The 20,869-nt window shown below is 40.2% G+C and overlaps 1 protein-coding gene across 1 annotated transcript in view; it reads right to left on the minus strand.

Annotated features, from left to right (window-relative positions):
- Positions 1–2,049: 2,049 nt before the first annotated feature.
- Positions 2,050–20,869, minus strand: part of LOC126284481 (uncharacterized) — a 40,760-nt gene continuing 21,940 nt past the window's right edge. The window contains exon 3 of the mRNA XM_049983439.1: positions 2,050–5,022. Coding sequence (XP_049839396.1) covers positions 4,844–5,022 — 179 coding nt within the window. The 3' untranslated portion in view covers positions 2,050–4,843. The remainder of the gene's footprint in view (positions 5,023–20,869) is intronic.

The raw sequence follows: 20,869 nt of genomic DNA on the forward strand, positions 1-20,869 counted from the left end.
GCAATACACTGCAACAGGCTTATGTAAAATTTGCTTCACTGAGTAGTCCACGAACTACACTTAATCATAACCAGCACTCTTACTGTTCTATGTACTCTCTTATAGAGCAAAAACCATGACATCAAATAAGACTTCATGGTTTTACAAAATAGTGTGTTGTTTGCAACAGACTTTATACTTCTGTGGAACTTATTGAATGGAGATCCATGTGAAATTCTTCCTTTTGACAAAGTTGTGTATTAGCAAGTAGCTCATGCAGGTTTGAATTTATTCTGGTACGATGTTTGTGAATTTCGCCAATTTTCTTTAGCCTTGATTCGACTGGCACTGTTTTTTTTTTCTTCTCTTTTTTTAGGGAGTTAATAGTCTTGAAAATATATAAGCAAGGTACTGTTACGATCCCAAGCTTTCTGAAAATGGTTTTGCAGGAGTCTCTAGTTTTGTTTCCACTAATGACAATCATAACTCTCTTCTGGATCCTAAAAATGCTAAGAGCTGCTTGATAATTACCCCAGGACATCACACCCTATTTTAGGTATGCCTGCATGCATGCATGTGTAGTACGATTTTTCTACTGAGTAGAAAACGTTTTCACGCACATTCAATGCTAGCAGCCACTACTTATTTTGGCATTTACCTGAAGACTAAGTTTATTTAATTTCATATTATCTAATAACCACAGACATAGGAATTTGAATTCCGCATTAGTGTCTATTCGTTGCCTAGTAAATGCTGTTAACTGTGGTTGAAAGGGGCGTGGGCTTAATGTGGTGCGAAAGTTCATGTTCACTGTCTTTAGTGTTGGGAATGAATTTTTCACTCTGCAGTGACTTGTGCATCAATATGAAACTTCCTAGCAGATTAAATCTGTGTGCCAGACTGACACTCTAACTCAAGACCTTTGCCTTTTGAGGGCAAGTACGCTACTGAATGAGCTACCCAAGCATGACTCACAATCTGTCCCATCCTCACAGCTTTACTTCCACCAGTACCTCATCTTGTACCTTCCAAACTTCAAAGAAATTCTCCTGCGTGCCTTGCTGGACTAGCACTTCTGGTCCTCAGTGAGTCCCAATCCAGCACAGAGTTTTAATCTGGCGAGAAGTTTCTGTCTTTAGTGTTGATGGTTAACATGTTGTTTACAACCCAGTTACAGAGTTGTCAAGAAGCCAAGCTCACAGCTTGCTGTACTGCAGTTGAGTTGTTACCTTTAAGAAGTAATTGTTCAGTGAGCATTGACAGTCAGAGGAGGAATAGCATATGTCCCAGTCATGAGCCCTAAGGCACACCTTGCTTGACTTCCATATCGAAATTCAGTTAGTGACTCGAGATGCTTTTGTGTTTCTTCTGTAATCAGCTGCTTAGGAGTAACACAATCCATTTGTTTGCATCTTCTGATACCACACTGTACAATTTTTGGCAGCAATTATTTATGATCCACTACGTTAAAAACCCAATGACAGCTCTAGAAATATGCCTGTTGGTTGTTTTGTATACTAAAGATCTAATATCATCAAAATACAGCAGTTTGCGTAGATTTGTTGCGTCTAAGCCCACGAGCTCAGTATCACTTTGTCAATGAAGCCTCAGCTTTTTATGCATACCCAAACCACTGATCAAACAATAGTATGTATTTTGTTGCATATTTGTGATTTACTTCCTCTGAACACTGAAGTTGCACAGATGGTACAGGGGAAAAAAAGCGATAAAGTAGCCAGACATTCCAATCCGATTAAAAGTGAAAGCTGTAAACACAAGTATTGTTATTTTACATTCTGATACAGTGTAAGCATTTATCTTGGCCTCCATGGTTTGGAAGTCCATAATACGTTTTCTGCTAGAAATGCAGGCATCTGCAACCAGTGGCGGATACATATGGGGAAGCACCAGTCAAATGTCGCTACTACAATGTTAAAAGAATGCAATCTCAATATATCAAAAAAGGTAGTTTATTGCTCTTGATGAAGCTAACATATTTCAGTACATTACTTATAACAGAATGGAGAATACTTTATTTTGGTGGGGTTGAAAAGAAAAATGAACACCAAGAAAGAAAAACATGCTGCTTTACTGTGATTTATGTTACACTTTTTAAAACAATGGACCTGAAAAATTTGCATAGCGAACTCTAACATACTAAACAAGTGACAACACAGTTGGATAGTGGTGAATTGTGGGCACATATTTGCTTTGCAGCAGCCATGAAAGCAATTCTCTATCATGTTTAACAACAATCATAATAATAGTAATATTATCTTGTAAAGTGTGAGTATTGTTTAATGCATTATACATTGGCCAGAAGTAGCAATATTAACAAGAAATGACTCTTCCAGCAATGTAAATTTAATGTGGATGGATTCAATTTCCTTTCTCCGAAATCAACAAACGCTATTAAACAAGATTTATTACTGTTACATATAACAACAAAATATTGTTTAACACACTCACCTACGGTTTGCTGTACAAAAACATATTTATATGAGAAAAACTAAGCAACCAATGCTGATACAATTAGTAATATATATCATATCATTCACTGTAATACCTAGAAATAATCCACGTCTTTTACACTTCTGTAACTTGTTCACAAAACTGACATCTGAGGCATAATACAAAATTTTGTTCATATTGAGCGTGTAAAAGACAGAAAACAGGACCTGCACAAGCAATAGCAGCAGGTTACTTTGAGATTATAACGTGATTAGCAGCAGTATTGTCTGGGGAAAAAACAAATCTTATACTATAAAAAACAAAATATACACCAATTTCACAAACAATGAAGAGGTATTTAAATGTTATACAAAGATGGCAAGAATTAGTTGTGAAGCGATATAGAGGGCTGATCTGCAGTATGGCACTTCAAATGTCTGGTAAACAAAGCAGATACTGTTCTCATAGCCAGCAATTTTCTTAAACACAACTTTTATACCTTAGTCACAATGTTGACCGAGTCGAAACAAACATTCAGCCCCCTCCCACACAAGTCAGTGAGAGAGAGGCCACTAGCAGAAGGAAGTACGATGTGGGTTACAGAGAAAACAGGGGTCTATTATTCAAACAAGGATTTTAATGCGTGGAATGGATTTCAAACAACATGACCGCATAAGTTGTTTCGACATACAGCACTTCATTTGGCAAGACAATATCTTAGCTAAATTACTTTAAATATGCAACTTAGAGATAGGCACAACCAGGGTATAATTTGCCTTTTGTGTTTATGCTCGTAAATTGACTTCTGTTTATTATTAAAAACACACAAAAATGAGTATAAAGAATTGTAGAGCACAGAAATAGCTTCAAATATATAGTCATTTACAAATGATATGCAGGAATGAAACTTTTCGGTGTAATGGAAGCAGTAACTTAAATTAACTTACAAACAGGAGCTATTTCAGTCTTGCCACAGCCATACTGCAGTATGACAAAATCTTGGGCATTCCCAACCTGCACATTTAATGCAAGGTATCGTCACAGCATAGCACGAAGTAGAGGGTGGACTTTGTTTCAGTAGATATTTTAGTTACCAAAAAATTAATGAAGCAATAGAGACTACAACTGCTGTTATGTGAAGAAATACGTAAAGATAAAATTCCAAGGGGCAAACACCTTTGACTGCAGACAGTAATTAGCAAGTGGATTACAAGATACCCGTGTACTTCATGCCACTAACTATGAATTTTACTTCCAAGAGCACAATTCCCAGGTAGCATGAGTGCTAACACAAACTGTTACATTTTCTGACTAAGACTTTCACAGTCCTCCACATATCTTAATAAAAATCTATACTACTTTCAATTCCACAGCTTCTTTTTGATTGGGCCTATAGCAAAATAATTGTGGAATGCCAGAAATGTGCTTTATGTTATCAAACAAAGGTTAGTAATACATAACACATTTATGCACTGATGGTTATACCAGCTGCATCACAATTTCTTACCATTTCCAAAATCCTGCTTATTTTCAAGAGGTAGGCTAATTATATAGAAGCACTTCAGTCGTTAGGCCACAGAAGATTCATCCAGCCCATTAAAAAATTGTCACACAGTCCAATTTATCAGGCTATAAAGCCTAACACAATTAATTATGTACATACATATAACTTATGTTTGATATAAGCTCAAATTCCAAGATATAATTTCATGATAGTGAGAACAGGAATAATATCAAATATTTACAAGCTGATAATCCATGGTTTTCAGACTTCTCAAGTGACTGACAGTACATTACAAAACTACTTTCAATCAAATCACAGTATCATAATTCAGCAAATCTGTGAGCATGTATCAATTATTTACAATAAGTGGACAACAGTCATATATTAAAACACACATGTAACAAATACTGTACAAAATTATAATACAATAACAAAATAGTTTTTCACAGACAATTAAAGTCCTTTAGCTGCATAATAGTCAAGTACATAAATATTAGAACAAACTGTCAAAATTATCACACATTTCAAGGCCATTTATTTCAAATTATGAATTGTCAATACACTGTTATAGTTATAGGCAGAAGAGTGACAAATTGAAGTATAAATGTCAATGTTGAGGCTTTATATAGGCAAGAAAAGACACCTTTTGAGTTCAAATGAAGTTGATCAGAAAAATTGCTTCTACAATTATTCCAAACTGCTCTTTAAGATACAGGCTTTTGAATACACTGTACCCACATAATTTTTATTAATGACTAGTTAACTTTTAGTAAAAGGAACATGACACAATGAAAGACAATTTCAGTAGTCTTCTGTTAAAAAAGTACAATTGTTGTATTTTATTTTATTTGAACATCCTGAGGCTATGTGCAAAAAATGTGAACTTTTATGACATGGTATTCATACGTTTCAGTTGAACAAAGGCAAGTGATAGAAATCGTAGCCACGTTTGCCTTTCACAGCCCAGTAAATATAGACAACATGGTACGCTCCAGGTATAAAACATATGAAACCAGCCAAGAAAAATACAAAACCTTGTATACCTGACTCTGGAATGCAGACCACTACAACTCCAGTCACTAATAAACCTGTAAATGCAAAACAAGAATCCATTATTCCAGATCATTAGTATCTTCAAATATTATTTGCAACACAAATAATCAAGCTAAAGCTAAAAATTCACAAGAGCCCTTGAAATTTGATGATATGTTTATTAATGAGTAATGACACATACAGCATATGAGAGAACTTAACCGACCAGCTGCTGAAACTGTCAACTGGAGCAGGACTCACAAACACAAACATTTGATGGCACACTTAAATCTTTGGGTCTAGAGTATTTTTCAAATACATTCTTTTTATTTTTATTATTTCAAATAAAATTTTTCACAGGCATACAGAAATAGATTTCTGAGAAAAAAGTAACAAGAAACAAACATTATGTAAAAATCTCTCAAGACAAGACAGAAGCCAGAACAAAGAACAAATTATTCTCTGTCACAACTGGGAAACGAGTGTACAACCTAATCCACTAAGCAAAACTTAATGACATTTTACAATATTTCAATCATATGATACATGTCAATGCTGTAATAAAATTCCAAAAGCCATGCTAAGGATAATTAAATACACTAGCCCAACTTCTGATGTTTCAGTCCTTCCTGGGTCATTATTATACTCATTTAGGTAACAAAAATACCACATGTTTTCAGGAGTCCAATTTCAAAACGTTTCAACCTACAGTGATATTCACGCATGTACACTACATTGTATACTGCTACGCTTATAGGTTTCGTGGCCAGTAACTTACAAGCACATTTGGTTGTAATAAAAAGACTTATGTACCTAGATGGTTTGATAACTGATTAGCTACCTGAAACTAGCCATCAATAAATAAATAAAACTTCCTATGCAACTTAAAATGATTCCTCTAACATTTATTGTGGTCACATAAAAGTTGCAGACTTGTTTCAATTCCAGCACGCCGGAGATATAGGAAGACGATTTGGTCCGTTGCTTGTTGTATGGATCATTTATGCGTGACAATATGCTGTGGTGGGGAATGCATCCGTATCTTACAAGGTCAGTATTAAAATACATCTTTCAAGTGTACATACCTGGCATTAAATTTATTTGCCTACAATTGTGTTAAATGAACTTAATTCTACATTTAACACTGCAGGACTATCTTAACTCTCGTTAAGAAATTTTCCCATGTAGTACATACAGTTCGTGTAGGTACAATTTTAACCTGTATTAGTATACGACTAACCTACGGCAGAGCCCCAGCTGCAGATTGTCTATATAACACCTTCCAGGGACAACAAAAATTTGACTTTCAATAATTGATTCAGTTATTGATTGAATTTAAAATGTTATCATAATCTGTTCATTAAGAGCCACAATCTTGGGTTGAACCCAATAATTCAAGTACTATAGTTGGAAACTATGTATATGCCTGGAGGAAGTATAACTCGCTGGGTGCAAATTACCCAGACTATATCCATCCAGCGCCTGACAATGACATCACTTAGCAATACCCAACAACTTCACACACAAATAAAATTGTCACGGTAACTTTTCTTGTCTCTCCCCCCCCTCCTCGCCACACACACACACACACACACACACACACACACACACACACACACACACACACACAGTCTATTGCTTACTATGTTTTTGCTGTTCATGCAGTAAAACTTCAGCATCAGGCATGACACTAATTTATTACTTCTTTACTACCAACTCTGTTCACAACACATTTTGAAAGCAGTATCCCTATATACCACTGAATGTACCTGTAAAATGATTTTGTACAACAGTCAGTTTGGGACATATGATGTTTTATACATGGGTGTGATTCTTTAGAGAATCATGGGTGGGCATTTACTAGTTTGTTTACAAAATTTTATTCGGATCTCCGGGCGGGAACTACTCAAGAGGACGTCGTTATCAGGAGAAAGAAAACTGGCATTCTATGGATTGGAGCGTGGAATGTCAGATCTCTTAATCGGGCAGGTAGGTTAGAAAATTTAAAAAGGGAAATGGATAGGTTAAAGTTAGATATAGTGGGAATTAGTGAAGTTCGGTGGCAGGAGGAACAAGACTTCTGGTCAGGTGAATACACGGTTATAAATACAAAATCAAATAGGGGTAATGCAGGAGTAGGTTTAATAATGAATAAAACAATAGGAATGCAGGTACGCTACTACAAACAGCATAGTGAACGCATTATTGAGGCCAAGATAGACACGAAGCCCACGCCTACTACAGTAGTACAAGTTTATATGCCAACTAGCTCTGCAGATGAAGAAGTAGAAGAAATGTATGATGAGATAAAAGACATTAATCAGGTAGTGAAGGGAGGCGAAAATTTAATAGTCATGGGTGACTGGAATTCGACAGTAGGAAAAGGGAGAGAAGGAAACATAGTAGGTGAATATGGATTGGGGCTAAGAAATGAAAGAGGAAGCCGTCTGTTATAATAACTTAATCATTTCTAACACTTGGTTCAAGAATCATAAATGAAGGTTGGATACATGGAAGAATCTTGGTGATACTAAAAGGTATCAGATAGATTATATAATGGTAAGACAGAGATTTAGAAACCAGGTTTTAAATTGTAAGACATTTCCAGGGGCAGATGTGGACTCTGACCACAATCTATTGGTTATGAACTGTAGATTAAAACTGAAGAAACTGCAAAAAGGTGGGAATTTAAGGAGATGGGACCGGGATAAACTGAAAGAACCAGAGATTGTACAGAGTTTCAGGGAGAGCATAAGGGAACAATTGACAGGAATGGGGGAAAGAAATACAGTAGAAGACAAATGGGTAGCTCTGAGGGATGAAGTAGTGAAAGCAGCAGTGGATCATCATCATCATCATCATCATCATCATCATCATCATCATCATCATCATCATCATCATCATCTAAGGCTGATTATGCCTTTCAGCGTTCAGTCTGGAGCATAGCCCCATTATAAAATTCCTCCATGTTCCCCTATTCAGTGCTAACATTGGTGCCTCTTCTGATGTTAAACCTATTACTTCAAAATCATTCTTAATTGAATCCAGGTACCTTCTCATTGGTCTGCCACAACTCCTCCTACCCTCTACTGCTGAACCCATGAGTCTCTTGGGTAACCTTGTTTCTCCCACGCGTGTAACATGACCCCACCATCTAAGCCTGTTCGCCCTGACTGCTACATCTATATAGTTCATTCCCAGTTTTTCTTTCATTTCCTTATTGTGGTCACCCTCCTGCCATTGTTCCCATCTACTAGTACCTGCAATCGTCCTAGCTACTTTCATATCCGTAACCTCAACCTTGTTGATAAGGTAACCTGAATCCACCCAGCTTTCGCTCCCATACAACAAAGTCGGCCGAAAGATTGAACAATGCACAGATAACTTAGTCTTGGTACTGACTTCCTTCTTGCAGAAGAGAGTAGATCGTAGCTGAGAGCTCACTGCACTGGCTTTGCTACACCTTGCTTCCAGTTCTTTCACTATGTTGCCAACCTGTGAGAATATGCATCCTAAGTACTTGAAACCGTCCACCTGTTCTAACTTTGTTCCTCCTATTTGGAACTCAATCCATGTATATTTCTTTCCCATTGACATTACTTTCATTTTGGAGATGCTAATCTTCATACCATAGTTCTTACATTTCTGATCTAGCTCTGAAATATTACTTTGCAAACTTTCAATCGAATCTGCCATCACAACTAAGTCATCCGCATATGCAAGACTGATTATTTTGTGTTCACATATCTTAATCTCACCCAGCCAGTCTATTGTTTTCAACATATGATCCATAAATAATATGAACAACAGTGGAGACAGGTTGCAGCCTTGTCTTACCCCTGAATCTACTCTGAACCATGAACTCAATTTACCGTCAACTAACTGCTGCCTGACTATCCATGTAAAGAGCTTTAACTGCTTGCAAAAGTTTGCCTCCTATTTCATAATCTCATAGAACAGACAATAACTTCCTCCTAGGAACCCGGTCATATGCCTTTTATAGATCTATAAAGCATAGATACAATTCCCTGTTCCACTCATAACACTTCTCCATTATTTGCCATAAGCTAAAGGTCTGGTCCTGACAACCTCTAAGAGGCCTAAACCCACACTGTTATTCATCCAATTGGTCCTCAACTAATACTCGCACTTTCCTTTCAACAATACCTGAGAAGATTTTACCCACAACACTGATTAAAGAGATACCTCTGTAGTTGTTACAATCTTTTATGTTTCCATGTTTAAAGATTGGTGTGATTACTGCTTTTGTCCAGTCTGATGGAACCTGTCCCGACTCCCAGGCCATTTCAATTATCCTGTGTAGCCATTTAAGACCTGATGTTCCACTGTATTTGATGAGTTCCGACTTAATTTCATCCATCCCAGCTGCTTTATTGCACTGCAATCTATTGACCATTTTCTCGACTTCCTCAAATGTGATCCCATTTCCATCATCATTCCTATCCCATACTACCTCAAAATCTGAAACATTACTGATTGTATTTTCACCTACATTGAGCAACTCTTCAAAATATTCCCTCCACCTGCCCAAGGCATCCACAGGATTCACCATCAGTTTTCCTGACCTGCCCAAAATACTTATTTCCTTCTTACCTCCCTTTCGAAGACTGCTAATTACACTGCAGAATGGTTTTCCAGCAGCTTGACCCATAGCCTCCAACCTGTTTCCAAAGTCTTCCCAAGATTTCTTCTTGGATGCTGCAATTATCTGTTTGGCTTTGTTTCTTTCTTCAACATAACTTTCTCTGTCTACCTGAGTTCTAGTATGTAGCAATTTTTGATACACCTTCTTTTTCCTTTTACAGGTTTCCTTGACTGTGTCATTCCACCAAGCTGTTTGCTTCATCCTACTTTTACTCACTACTGTTCCAAGACATTCTTTAGCCACTTCTAGTACTGTGTCCCTGTACCTTGTCCATTCCTTTTCCAATGACTGTAATTGACTACATTCAACTAACTGGTACCTTTCTGAGATCACTGTCATGTACTTGTGCCTCATTTCCTTATCCTGAAGTTTCTCCACTCTTATCCTCCTACATATGGACCTGACCTCCTACACTTTCAGTCTCACAATCCCAATTTCACTGCAGATTAAATAATGATCAGTGTCATCAAAGAATCCCCTGAATACACGTGTGTCCCTCACAGCCTTCCTGAATTCCTGATCTGTTATTATATAGTCAATGACAGATCTGGTTCACCTGCCTTCCCGAGTATACCGGTGAATGTTCTTATGTTTAAAAAAGGAGTTTGTGATTACTAAGCCCATACTGGCACAGAAATCCAGGAGTAGTTTCCCGTTCCTGTTGGCCTCCATATCCTCTCCAAATTTACCCATAACCTTTTCATACCCTTCTGTTCGATTTCCAATCCTGGCATTAAAATCCCCCATGAGCAGAACACTGTTCTTGTACTTTACTCTAAGAACTACATCACTGAGTGCCTCATAAAAACTATCCATCTTATCTTGATCTGTCCCTTCACAATGCGAATATACTGACACAATCCTAATTTTCTTGCTAGACACTGTCAACTCTATCCACATCAGTCGTTCGTCTACATACCTTATTGCAACTACGCTGGGTTCCATCAAGTAGGTAAAAAGACTAGGGCTAGTAGAAATCCTTGGATAACAGAAGAAATATTGAATTTACTTGATGAAAGGAGTAATTATAAAAATGCAGTAAATGAAGCAGGCAAAAAGGAATACAAACGTCTCAAAAATGAGATCGACAGGAAGTGCAAAATGGCTAAGCAGGGATGGCTAGAGGACAAATGTAAAGATGTAGAGGCTTATCTCACTACGGGTAAGATAGATACAGCCTGCAGGAAAATTAGAGACCTTTGGAGAAAAGAGAACCACTTGTATGAATATCAAGGGCTCAGATGGAAACCCAGTTCTAAGCAAAGAAGGGAAAGCAGAAAGGTGGAAGGAATATATAGAGGGTCTATACAAGGGCGATGTACTTGAGGACAATATTATAAAAATGGAAGAGGATGTAGATGAAGATTAAATGGGAGATACGATACTGCGTGAAGAGTTTGACAGACCACTGAAAGACCTGAGTTGAAACAAGGCCCCGGGAGTAGACAACATTCCATTAGAACTACTGACGGCCTTGGGAGAGCCACTCCTGACAAAACTCTACCATCTGGTGAGCAAGATGTACGAGACAGGCGAAATACCCTCAGACTCCGAGAAGAATATAATAATTCCAATCCCAAAGAAAGCAGGTGTTGACAGGTGTGAAAATTACCGAACTATCAGTTTAGTAAGTCACAGCTGCAAAATACTAACGCGAATTCTTTACAGACGAATGGAAAAACTGGTAGAAGCCGACCTCGGGGAAGATCAGTTTGGATTCCGTAGAAATGTTGGAACACGTGAGGCAATACTGACCTTACGACTTATCTTAGAAGAAAGATTAAGGAAAGGCAAACCTACGTTTCTAGCATTTGTAGACTTAGAGAAAGGTTTTGACAATGTTAATTGGAATACTCTCTTTCAAATTCTAAAGGTGGCAGGGGTAAAATACAGGGAGCGAAAGGCTATTTACAATTTATACAGAAACCAGATGGCAGTTATAAGAGTCGAGGGGCATGAAAGGGAAGCAGTGGTTGGGAAGGGAGTGAGACAGGGTTGTAGCCTGTCCCCGGTGTTATTCTATCTGTATATTGAGCAAGCAGTAAAGGAAACAAAAGAAAAGTTTGGAGTAGGTATTAAAATCCATGGAGAAGAAATAAAAACTTTGAGCTTCGCAGGTGACATTGTAATTCTGACAGAGACAGCGAAGGACTTGGAAAAGCAGTTGAATGGAATGGACAGTGTCTTGAAAGGAGGATATAAGATGAACATCAACAAAAGCAAAACGAGGATAATGGAATGTAGTCGAATTAAGTCGGGTGATTCTGAGGGAATTAGATTAGGAAATGAGACACTTAAAGTAGTAAAGGAGTTTTGCTATTTGGGGAGCAAAATAACTGATGATGGTCGAAGTAGAAAGGATATAAAATGTAGACTGGCAATGGCAAGGAAAGAGTTTCTGAGGAAGATAAATTTGTTAACATCGAGTATAGATTTAAGTGTCAGGAAGTCATTTCTGAAAGTATTTGTATGGAGTGTAGCCATGTATGGAAGTGAAACATGGACAATAAATAGTTTGGAAAAGAAGAGAATAGAAGCTTTCGAAATGTGGTGCTACAGAAGAATGCTGAAGATTAGATGGGTAGATCACATAACTAATGATGAGGTATTGAATAGGACTGGGGAGAAGAGGAGCTTGTGGCACAACTTGACTAGAAGAAGGGATCAGTTGGTAGGACATGTCCTGAGGCATCAAGGGATCACAAATTTAGCATTGGAGGGCAGCATGGAGGGTCAAAATCATAGAGGGAGACCAAGACATGACTACACTAAGCAGATTCAGAAGGATGTAGGTTGCAGTAGGTACTGGGAGGTGAAGGAGCTTGCACAGGATAGATTAGCATGGAGAGCTCCATCAAACCAGTCTCAGGACTGAACACCGCCGCCACCACCACCACCACCACCACCACCACCACAACAACAACAACAACAACAAGCCTAAGTAACATGTACAATACTTTCTCTCTCGTTTCTAAGGAAGGTACAACTGCTCAGAAGAAATTTCATAACGGCTGACATGTACCGTAAGAGTAGTACCTCATGGTGCCTTCTTTATATCTGGCTTGGGTGCCTTCTCCAAGTGTACATTTCTCAGGATTCCTATGCATTTGATTTCATTTGACGTATGAGATTCAAGTAGGGGCACAGAGTTAAAGTAATTATCAATGTACACTGTGCTGTTCAGAGGGCTGTAGCGCACACACAGCTTTTCAACTACAGAATGTCCCAATGGCGTATGGGGATCTCTTTGACTTGCTCCAACGTGTATTTGTAGATGTCATCATAACTGATTTGTATGTTGTGTCCCTTTTGGGAAGTGTAGTTTCCTGTCTCTCTTGTCAGAATCTCAGAATCAGCATCAAAAACTTTATGAAAAAGTTCTATTGGCATCGAGTTTGATGCAGACAAGTTATATGGTATCAGCTGTACGATCACTAGATGCCTCAAATTTTTGTGAAGAGTCTAGTCTTTCTTCCATTCAGTGTCTTGTTTTTCTAACTGTGGAGAACAGGATATTTAGAACCTTTTCTAAGTCCCTCTCCTTCTCCCACATTATATCTGAAATACTGGGTGATCAAAAAGTCAGTATAAACCTGAAAACTGAATAAATCACGGAATAATGTAGATAGAGAGGTAAAAATTGACACACATGCTTGGAATGACATGGGGTTTCATTTGAAACAAAAAAATACAAACATTCAAAAAATGTCCGACAGATGGCACTTCATCAGATCAGAATAGCAATAATTACCATAACAAAGTAAGACAAAGCAAAGATGATGTTCTTTACAGGAAATGCTCAATATGTCCACCATCATTCCTCAACAATAGCTGTAGTCGAAGAATAATGTTGTGGACAGCACTGTAAAGCATGTCTGGAGTTATGGTGAGGCATTGGCGTTGGATGTTGTCTTTCAGCATCCCTAGAGATGTCGGTCGATCATGTTACACTTGCGACTTCAGGTAACCCCAAAGCCAATAATTGCACAGACTGAGATCTGGAGATCTGGGAGGCCAAGCATGACTAAAGTGGCAGCTGAGCACACGATCATCACCAAACAACGCTCACAAGAGATCTTTCATGCGTCTAGCAAATATGTTTTTTTTTTTTTTTTGTTCCAATAAAACCTCATGTCATTCCAAGCATGTGTGTCAATTTTTACCTCTCTGTCCACTTTATTCCGTGGTTTATGAAGTTTTCAAATGTATACTGACTTTTTGATCACCCGGTAAATCCGACCAACTGCGAGAAAATTACCCCTTACCGTCCATCGTATATTTCATACGTAAAGATATAAGCCAGTACCACAACAAAGCAAATAAATTACTCTTTTTCCAATTTGTGCTTATATATTGCATTTAAGTATTCAAATTACTGATCCGTAATAATATGAGCGAAATTATGAACCTGCACATCATAATTTTATTATTACTTACCACCTATTCATGACGGAGAACTAGCACAGTCAATAGCTCTAGAACAAATGCTTTCCACCAGGAAATAAACAATCCTGATGTCCACTGTTACTGTTAGTTTCAACAATAAACTTTCAAACTAATAATAAAACTTAAAAGAAATATTTCAGTTGCTGACAAAGTGCTTTTGAAAACAGATATATCTGAGAAAAGCAAGCGTATCATAAATCATACGACGGTATATAATGGGTTAATCCATACTTCCATCCAAATATTATTAAATGTTAATGTAGCTCTGTCACATTTTCACAACTAAACTGCTGAAACTTGGTAACTACGTTAAAAATTATCAAATTTGTTTTGCAATGTCCACACTGTATGGTTTATAGTTATTTCAGTAGCATGACACACAGATGCACACTCCTGCCCATACCCCTCCACATGCACCAATTGGCAGTGACACATCGCATGCCACTGTGTTGTACAATGAGTGGGAAAGATGTGGATGGCGAGAGGGGAGAGAAGGAGTTAGGCATAGCTATGTTGACTGGAATTTGGAGGCAGCTGACATTATTGCATAAACAGGGTGCCCAGAAAAGGGCTCCCTCATTTCAAAATTAAATATCTCGAAAACAAAGATCGATAGAGGAATGCAGTAAACGGTATGTTTATTGTGAAAACTGTTAAGACGTTTATACAGCAGTTTGAAATAATAGTTACAAAAGCTGCTAACAGATGGCGTTGTATGCTGGACAGCTCATATCAGCATACATAAGTGAAATAATCGAATGAAAACAATCTTTGCGAACAATCACATCACAATGTTTTCAAAATGTTCACCATTGGCACTACAGAGGTGGCGTAAACGAAGAATGAAATTCGCCATCACATTTCGTAGTGTCTCAACCGAAATGGATTCACATGCCACAGAGATCACCGATTCAAGCTCCTCCAGCGTGGCGGGATGCTTCACGTAGACCATGTCTTTCACTGTGCCCCACAAAAAAAGGTCACAGGGAGTCAAATCCGGCAAATATGGAGGCCAATCCATGCCTGCACCAGTAAATTTGGGATATTCTAAAGCAATGACTTGATTCCCGAAGCATTCCTCAAGAAAGTGAAACACTTGTTCGGTCCAATGTGGTCGGGCTCCATCTTGCATAAACCATTCAGTACCTGGTCGATCCTCTAACGCTTGCTATGTGGCAATAAACTGTTCCAAAATTCTCGAATGAAAAAAGGGCCAATAATGCCTCTGCTGCATACTGCAGCCTACACAATGACTTTAGGAGAATACAGGGGTTTCGCTTCACACCAATATGGTGTTTCGGAACCCCAAAATCGCCAGTTCTGCTTATTCATGCATCCACTCAGGTGGAAGTGTGCTTCATCTGTAAACCAGATGCAGCCAACATCAAATCCCTCACTATCAATCATTGTGAGCATTTGATTAGGAAAGGCAATCCTTTGTTGCACAGCTCGTACGGGTGCATTTGAATGGAAACATGTGTAGGCTCTTTCTCAGTATTTTTTGCGTGCTGGAACGCTTCAAACCAGTCTCAGATGCAATTCTACGGACGGATGACATTAGATTTCACTGAATAATTCCAGAAACTGTGGTGATATTTTCAGGCCTATCTGCAGTTTGCTTGCGGCCAACATGTCCCACTAGATCATCAGTTACGCTGCCTGTTCGTTGAAATTTTGCGAAGAGCGTACAAATGGTTTTCGCATCGGGTCCTTTAGGAACATTAAATCGTGCTTGAAAACTTCGCCTTGTTGCCGTAGGACTCTCTTCTAACCTGTGGTACTGTAGAACCAGAAAAATGCGCTGTTCAATGGAGTACACCCCTTTCACATTTCAATAGTGGAACTGATCGCTCTGGGCTTCGGATCACTATTTCTACTACGCATTACGTATGGCGATTACAGCGCCATCTGTTAGCAGCTTTTGTAACTATTATTTCAAACTGCTGTATAAACTTCTTACAGCTTTCACAATAAACATACCATTTACTGCATTCCTCTATCGATCTTTGTTTTTGAGATATTTAATTTTGAAATCGGGTAGTCCTTTCCTGGACACCCTGACTAACAGGTTACTTACCATCACTTGTCATAATAAAACTACTGATATGTGAGCACAGCTACGGGTAACAGCTAGTTCATAATATTACTTTACTGAACTTCAGAACATGCACAACTCTTCCTTTTGTAAAACATCAAGACAGCCTATTTTATGATAACCATTAGCTAAATACTCACTATACACTGTGAGAGAGATGTAGATTTGCTCACAGTCAAGATAACAATTCATGAGTTGGTCAAAACTTTGTGACTGGAGAGCAATAAGTTTCTTTGTTAACTTCTCTTAGATCCTGTCCAACTGTGGTTCATTTGAGTCAGAATTGTCACTGTTTCATCACATCTCAGGTTATTCAAGGACACAAACTAGTGTTCTGTCAATGTGTGAGTACCTGTTTCTGCTGCTGCTTGGTAAATAAAGATTGTTTATATCTGCAAGAAATGGCATGGTGAAGGCAATTTTGCTCTTCATTTCTATATCGTTAAAAAGTAGTCCACATGCATTTCATTACATTTCTTAGTGACAAAATAATGACACACAGTCCTCCAAAGAGATTACAAAACTAGTTCCTTTCTCCAATTGATGAAAATCTACACCCTAGCAAAATTTGTACCATATTATGAATGAAGTAGTTATGATATGTATTCTCTCTCTCTTTCTCTTTTTTAAGGGCGCAAAACTGCTACAGTCATTAGCGCCCGGTCTATGACTTAGGAAAAGGTAAAAAAACGAAACTGGAAACCAGCAGCAATGGGAGCGAAACTGAAAAAAGTGGGGAAACTAAAAACAGAAGGAAAGCTTAAAAAACCACTATGGAAGGGGGTTGTTTGTCCCCCAAAAGAGCTTGAAATGACTGACGTCATCTCACTGGCACTAATCAACTCGAGAACACGATCGGCTGAGCGCATGTCATCTGCTAAAATGGAAGATATATCAGGTGACAACTGTAGACGGGCGTGTAACGCAGTAAAATAGGGGCACTCGAGTAGAAGGTATCTCACCGTCCACAGTTGAGAGCAGTGGGGACAGAATGGGGGAGGATCGCCACTTAAAAGATGTCAATGGCTAAAAAGACAGTACCCTATCTGGAGTCTAGTTAAAATTACCTCCTCCCGACGATGAGTTCGGTAGGAAGAGGTCCAAGCACGTCCTGCAATTTATTATTGGGAAGTGTTGACCAATGTGCATGCCACAGAAGAGCAACACGACGAAATAAAACACCCCGTAGATCGGTGAAGGGAATCATGCGAATAGCAGGCTGAAGAAGAGAAGACTGCAACCTTGGCTGCTATATTGGCCGCCTCATTTCCACAGATACCAACATGACCTGGGATCCAGAGGAACACCACAGAGACGCCCTCCAAGTAGAGCAACTGAAGGCAGTCCTGAATCCGGTGGACCAGAGGGTGGACAGGGTAGAGAGCTTGGAGACTGAGGAGAGAGCTGAGCGTATCTGAGCAGATAACATACTGTATCTGCTGATGGCGACAGATGTATTGGACAGCCTGGAGAACAGCATAAAGCTCCACAGTAAAAACTGAGCACTTGTCGGGAAGACGAAATCGATTTGGGGTGTTGCCAACAATATAGGCACTCCCAACACCAAACGATGTTTTCGAGCCATCAGTGTAAATAAATGTGGCATCCTTCATTTGTGCGCATAGAGCAGCAAATGCCCGACGATAAACAAGAGAAGGGGTACCATCCTTGGGAAACTGACAAAGGTCAGGGAGCACACAGGTCCGGGGCCTGAGCCAAGGTGGTGCTGTACTCCAAGTTGTCAAGAAAGTCTTAGGAAAGTGGAAGGGAAGAGAATGTAGCAGTTGACACAAGCAGACTCCCGGTGGTAGTAGGGAGGAAGGGCAGCCTGCATAACCTAAATCCAAGGAGACGTCGAAAAAAATGTCATGGGACGGAGTAGCAGGCATGGAAGACAGATGGCTAGCATAACAACTCAGAAGGACTGCTCGCCGATTGGACAGCGGAGGTTCAGTAGTCTCACCATGAAGGCTTTCAACAGGGCTGGTGTAAAAAGCTCCAGACACTAAACGTAATCCACAGTGGTGGACAGAGTCGAGACGCCGAAGAGTAGACGGCCGAGCAGAAGAGTAAACTACGCTTCGATAGTCCAATTTCGAGCGCACTAAGGCGCGATAGAGGTGGAGAAGGACCACTCAATCCGCTCTCCAGGAGGTACCATTCAGGACACTGAGGGTGTTGAGGGATCGCAGACAGCGTGCCGAAAGATAGGAAATGTGGGAGGACCAACACAGTTTTCTGTCAAACATAAGACTCAAGAATTTAGCGACGTCTGCGAACGGAAGGTTGACAGAGCTTAGATGGCGCAAGAAACTCCGTACAATGCCAAAAATTGACACAAACGGTCTTACTGGGAGAAAAGCAGAAGCCGGTTTCGATGCTCTAAGAGTGGAGGCGATCGAAACCTCCTTGAAGACGTCGTTCAAGAAGGCTGGTCCGTTGAGAGCTGTAGTAGATCGCAAAATCGTCCACAAAGAGGGAGCTCCGAGACATCAGGAAGGAGACAATCCATAATTGGATTTATGGCAAAGACAAACAGAACAACACTAAGCACGGAGCCCTGAGGTATCCCATTTTCTTGGGAGAAAGTACGGGAGAAAGTAGTGTTCATCCGCACTTTAAATGTGCGCTCTGCCATAAATTCAGGAAGAAAAAGGGGCAGCCCACCTCGAAAGCACCAAGAGAACAGTGTGCGGAGGATGCCTGTCCTCCAACAGGTATCGTATGCTCTCTCCATATCAAAAAATATTGCTACCGTTTGGCGTTTCCAGAGAAAATTGTTCATGATGTAAGTGGAGAGGGCAACAAGATGGTCAACTGCAGAACGATGCTGTCTGAAACCGCATTTGGCAGGTGTTAAAAGACTTCGGGACTCCAGCCACCAGGCTAAATGGCAATTCACCATATGCTCCAAAACCTCACATACACTACTCGTGAGAGAAATGGGGCGATAGCTAGATGGGAGATGTTTGTCCTTTCCAGGTTTCGGAACTGGAACGACGATAGCTTTCCGCCATCTTCTGGGAAAAGTACTGTCGGTCCAAATTCGATTATAAAGGTGAAGGAGGTAATGCAGACTATGGTACGATAAATGCAGCAACATTTGGATGTGGATACCATCCGGTCCTGGGGCGGAAGAGCGAGAAGAAGAGGGTGCATGTTGGAGTTCCCGCATGGAGAAAACAGTATTATAGCTTTCGCAATTTTGAGAGGAGAAAGCAAGAGGTCGCACTTACACTGCACGTTTCTTCGGAAGAAAAGCTGGCAGGTAATTTGAAGAGCTCGAAATCTCAGCTAAGTGTTGACCCAATGAGTTAGAAATTGCGACAGGGTCCACTAATGTACCATGCACGACAGTGAGCCCAGAGACCAGGGAGAAACTAGGTGTGCCAGATAATCGTCTAATCCGAGGGAGGGTGAAGGTGTTAAATGAGATAGTAAAGAAGTCCCAGCTGGCCTTCTTGCTATCGGGAATGACGCGACGGTGTGGCATGGAACTGCTTATAGCGGATACAGTTGGCCAAAGTAGGATGGTGCTGGAAAACATGAAGAGCACATAGCCGCTCACATATTGCGTCACGGCATGCCTCGTTCCACCAAGGAACTGGTGGGTGCCGGGGCAAATCAGATGTGCGAGGTATGGAATGTTCCGCACCCATAAGAATAACTTCTGTAATATGAGTGACCTCATCGTCAATGCTAGGAAAGTGACTGTCTTCAAATGTCTCAAGAGATGAAAAAAGTATCCAATCAGCTTGGGCAAACCTCCAGCGTCTTGGGCGCATATACGGCAGTTGTGGCTGCAATCTAAGGACACATGGAAAGGGGTTACTCGAGTGTGTATCAGCAAGAACGAACCATTCGAAGCGCTGTGCTAGCAGAACAGTACCGAACGAAAGGTCCAAATGAGAGAAATTGGTCGTAGAGGCAGACAAAAATGTAGGGTCCCCAGTGTTGAGGCAAACAAGATCCACTTGGTGGTAGATGTCTATCAATAGTGAGCCGCGCGGACAAGGACACGGAGATCCCCAAAGCGGGTGGTGGGCATTGAAGTCCCCAACCAGCAAATGGGGGGGCGGGGGGGGGGGGGGGGCAGATGCTGACCAAGTAGATGAAGGAGATCAGCTCTTGCCAGTAGTATGGAAGATGGAATGTATACAGTACAAAGAGAAAAGGTGTATCCAGAAAGGGAAAGACGGACAGCGACAGCTTGGAAGGAACTGTTTAAGGGGGTTGGGTAATAATGGAGAGTATCATGGAGAAGAATCATGAGTACTCCATGTGCTGGAGTGCCTTCAACAGAGGGGAGATCATATTGGACTGACTGAAAATGAGGGAAAACAAAGCGATCGTGGGGACGCAGCTTTGTTTCCTTAAGACGGAAGATGACCGGCCAGTAGGATCGTAAGAGGATCGACAATTCATCCTGATTGGCTCGAATGCTGCAGATAATCCAATGGATAACGGACATAGGGTGGATAGAAAAGGAAAGAATGTGACCAAGATTGCCATCAACTCAACGACTGCTCAGAGCCGGCGACTGACAACGTGGAATGGAATTCAGCCGAAGGCAGAGGATCATGATCCATAGGTTGTTCGGGAGCAGCTCCTGCCACCACAGATCGGCTGGTTGATCGGCCGCCAGCAGTGCGCATCGGCACCACAGAAGACGGCCGAGGGCGGTTACCACCAGGTG

This window comes from Schistocerca gregaria, chromosome 8 (genome assembly GCF_023897955.1).
Source record: "Schistocerca gregaria isolate iqSchGreg1 chromosome 8, iqSchGreg1.2, whole genome shotgun sequence".
NCBI lineage: Eukaryota > Metazoa > Arthropoda > Insecta > Orthoptera > Acrididae > Schistocerca > Schistocerca gregaria.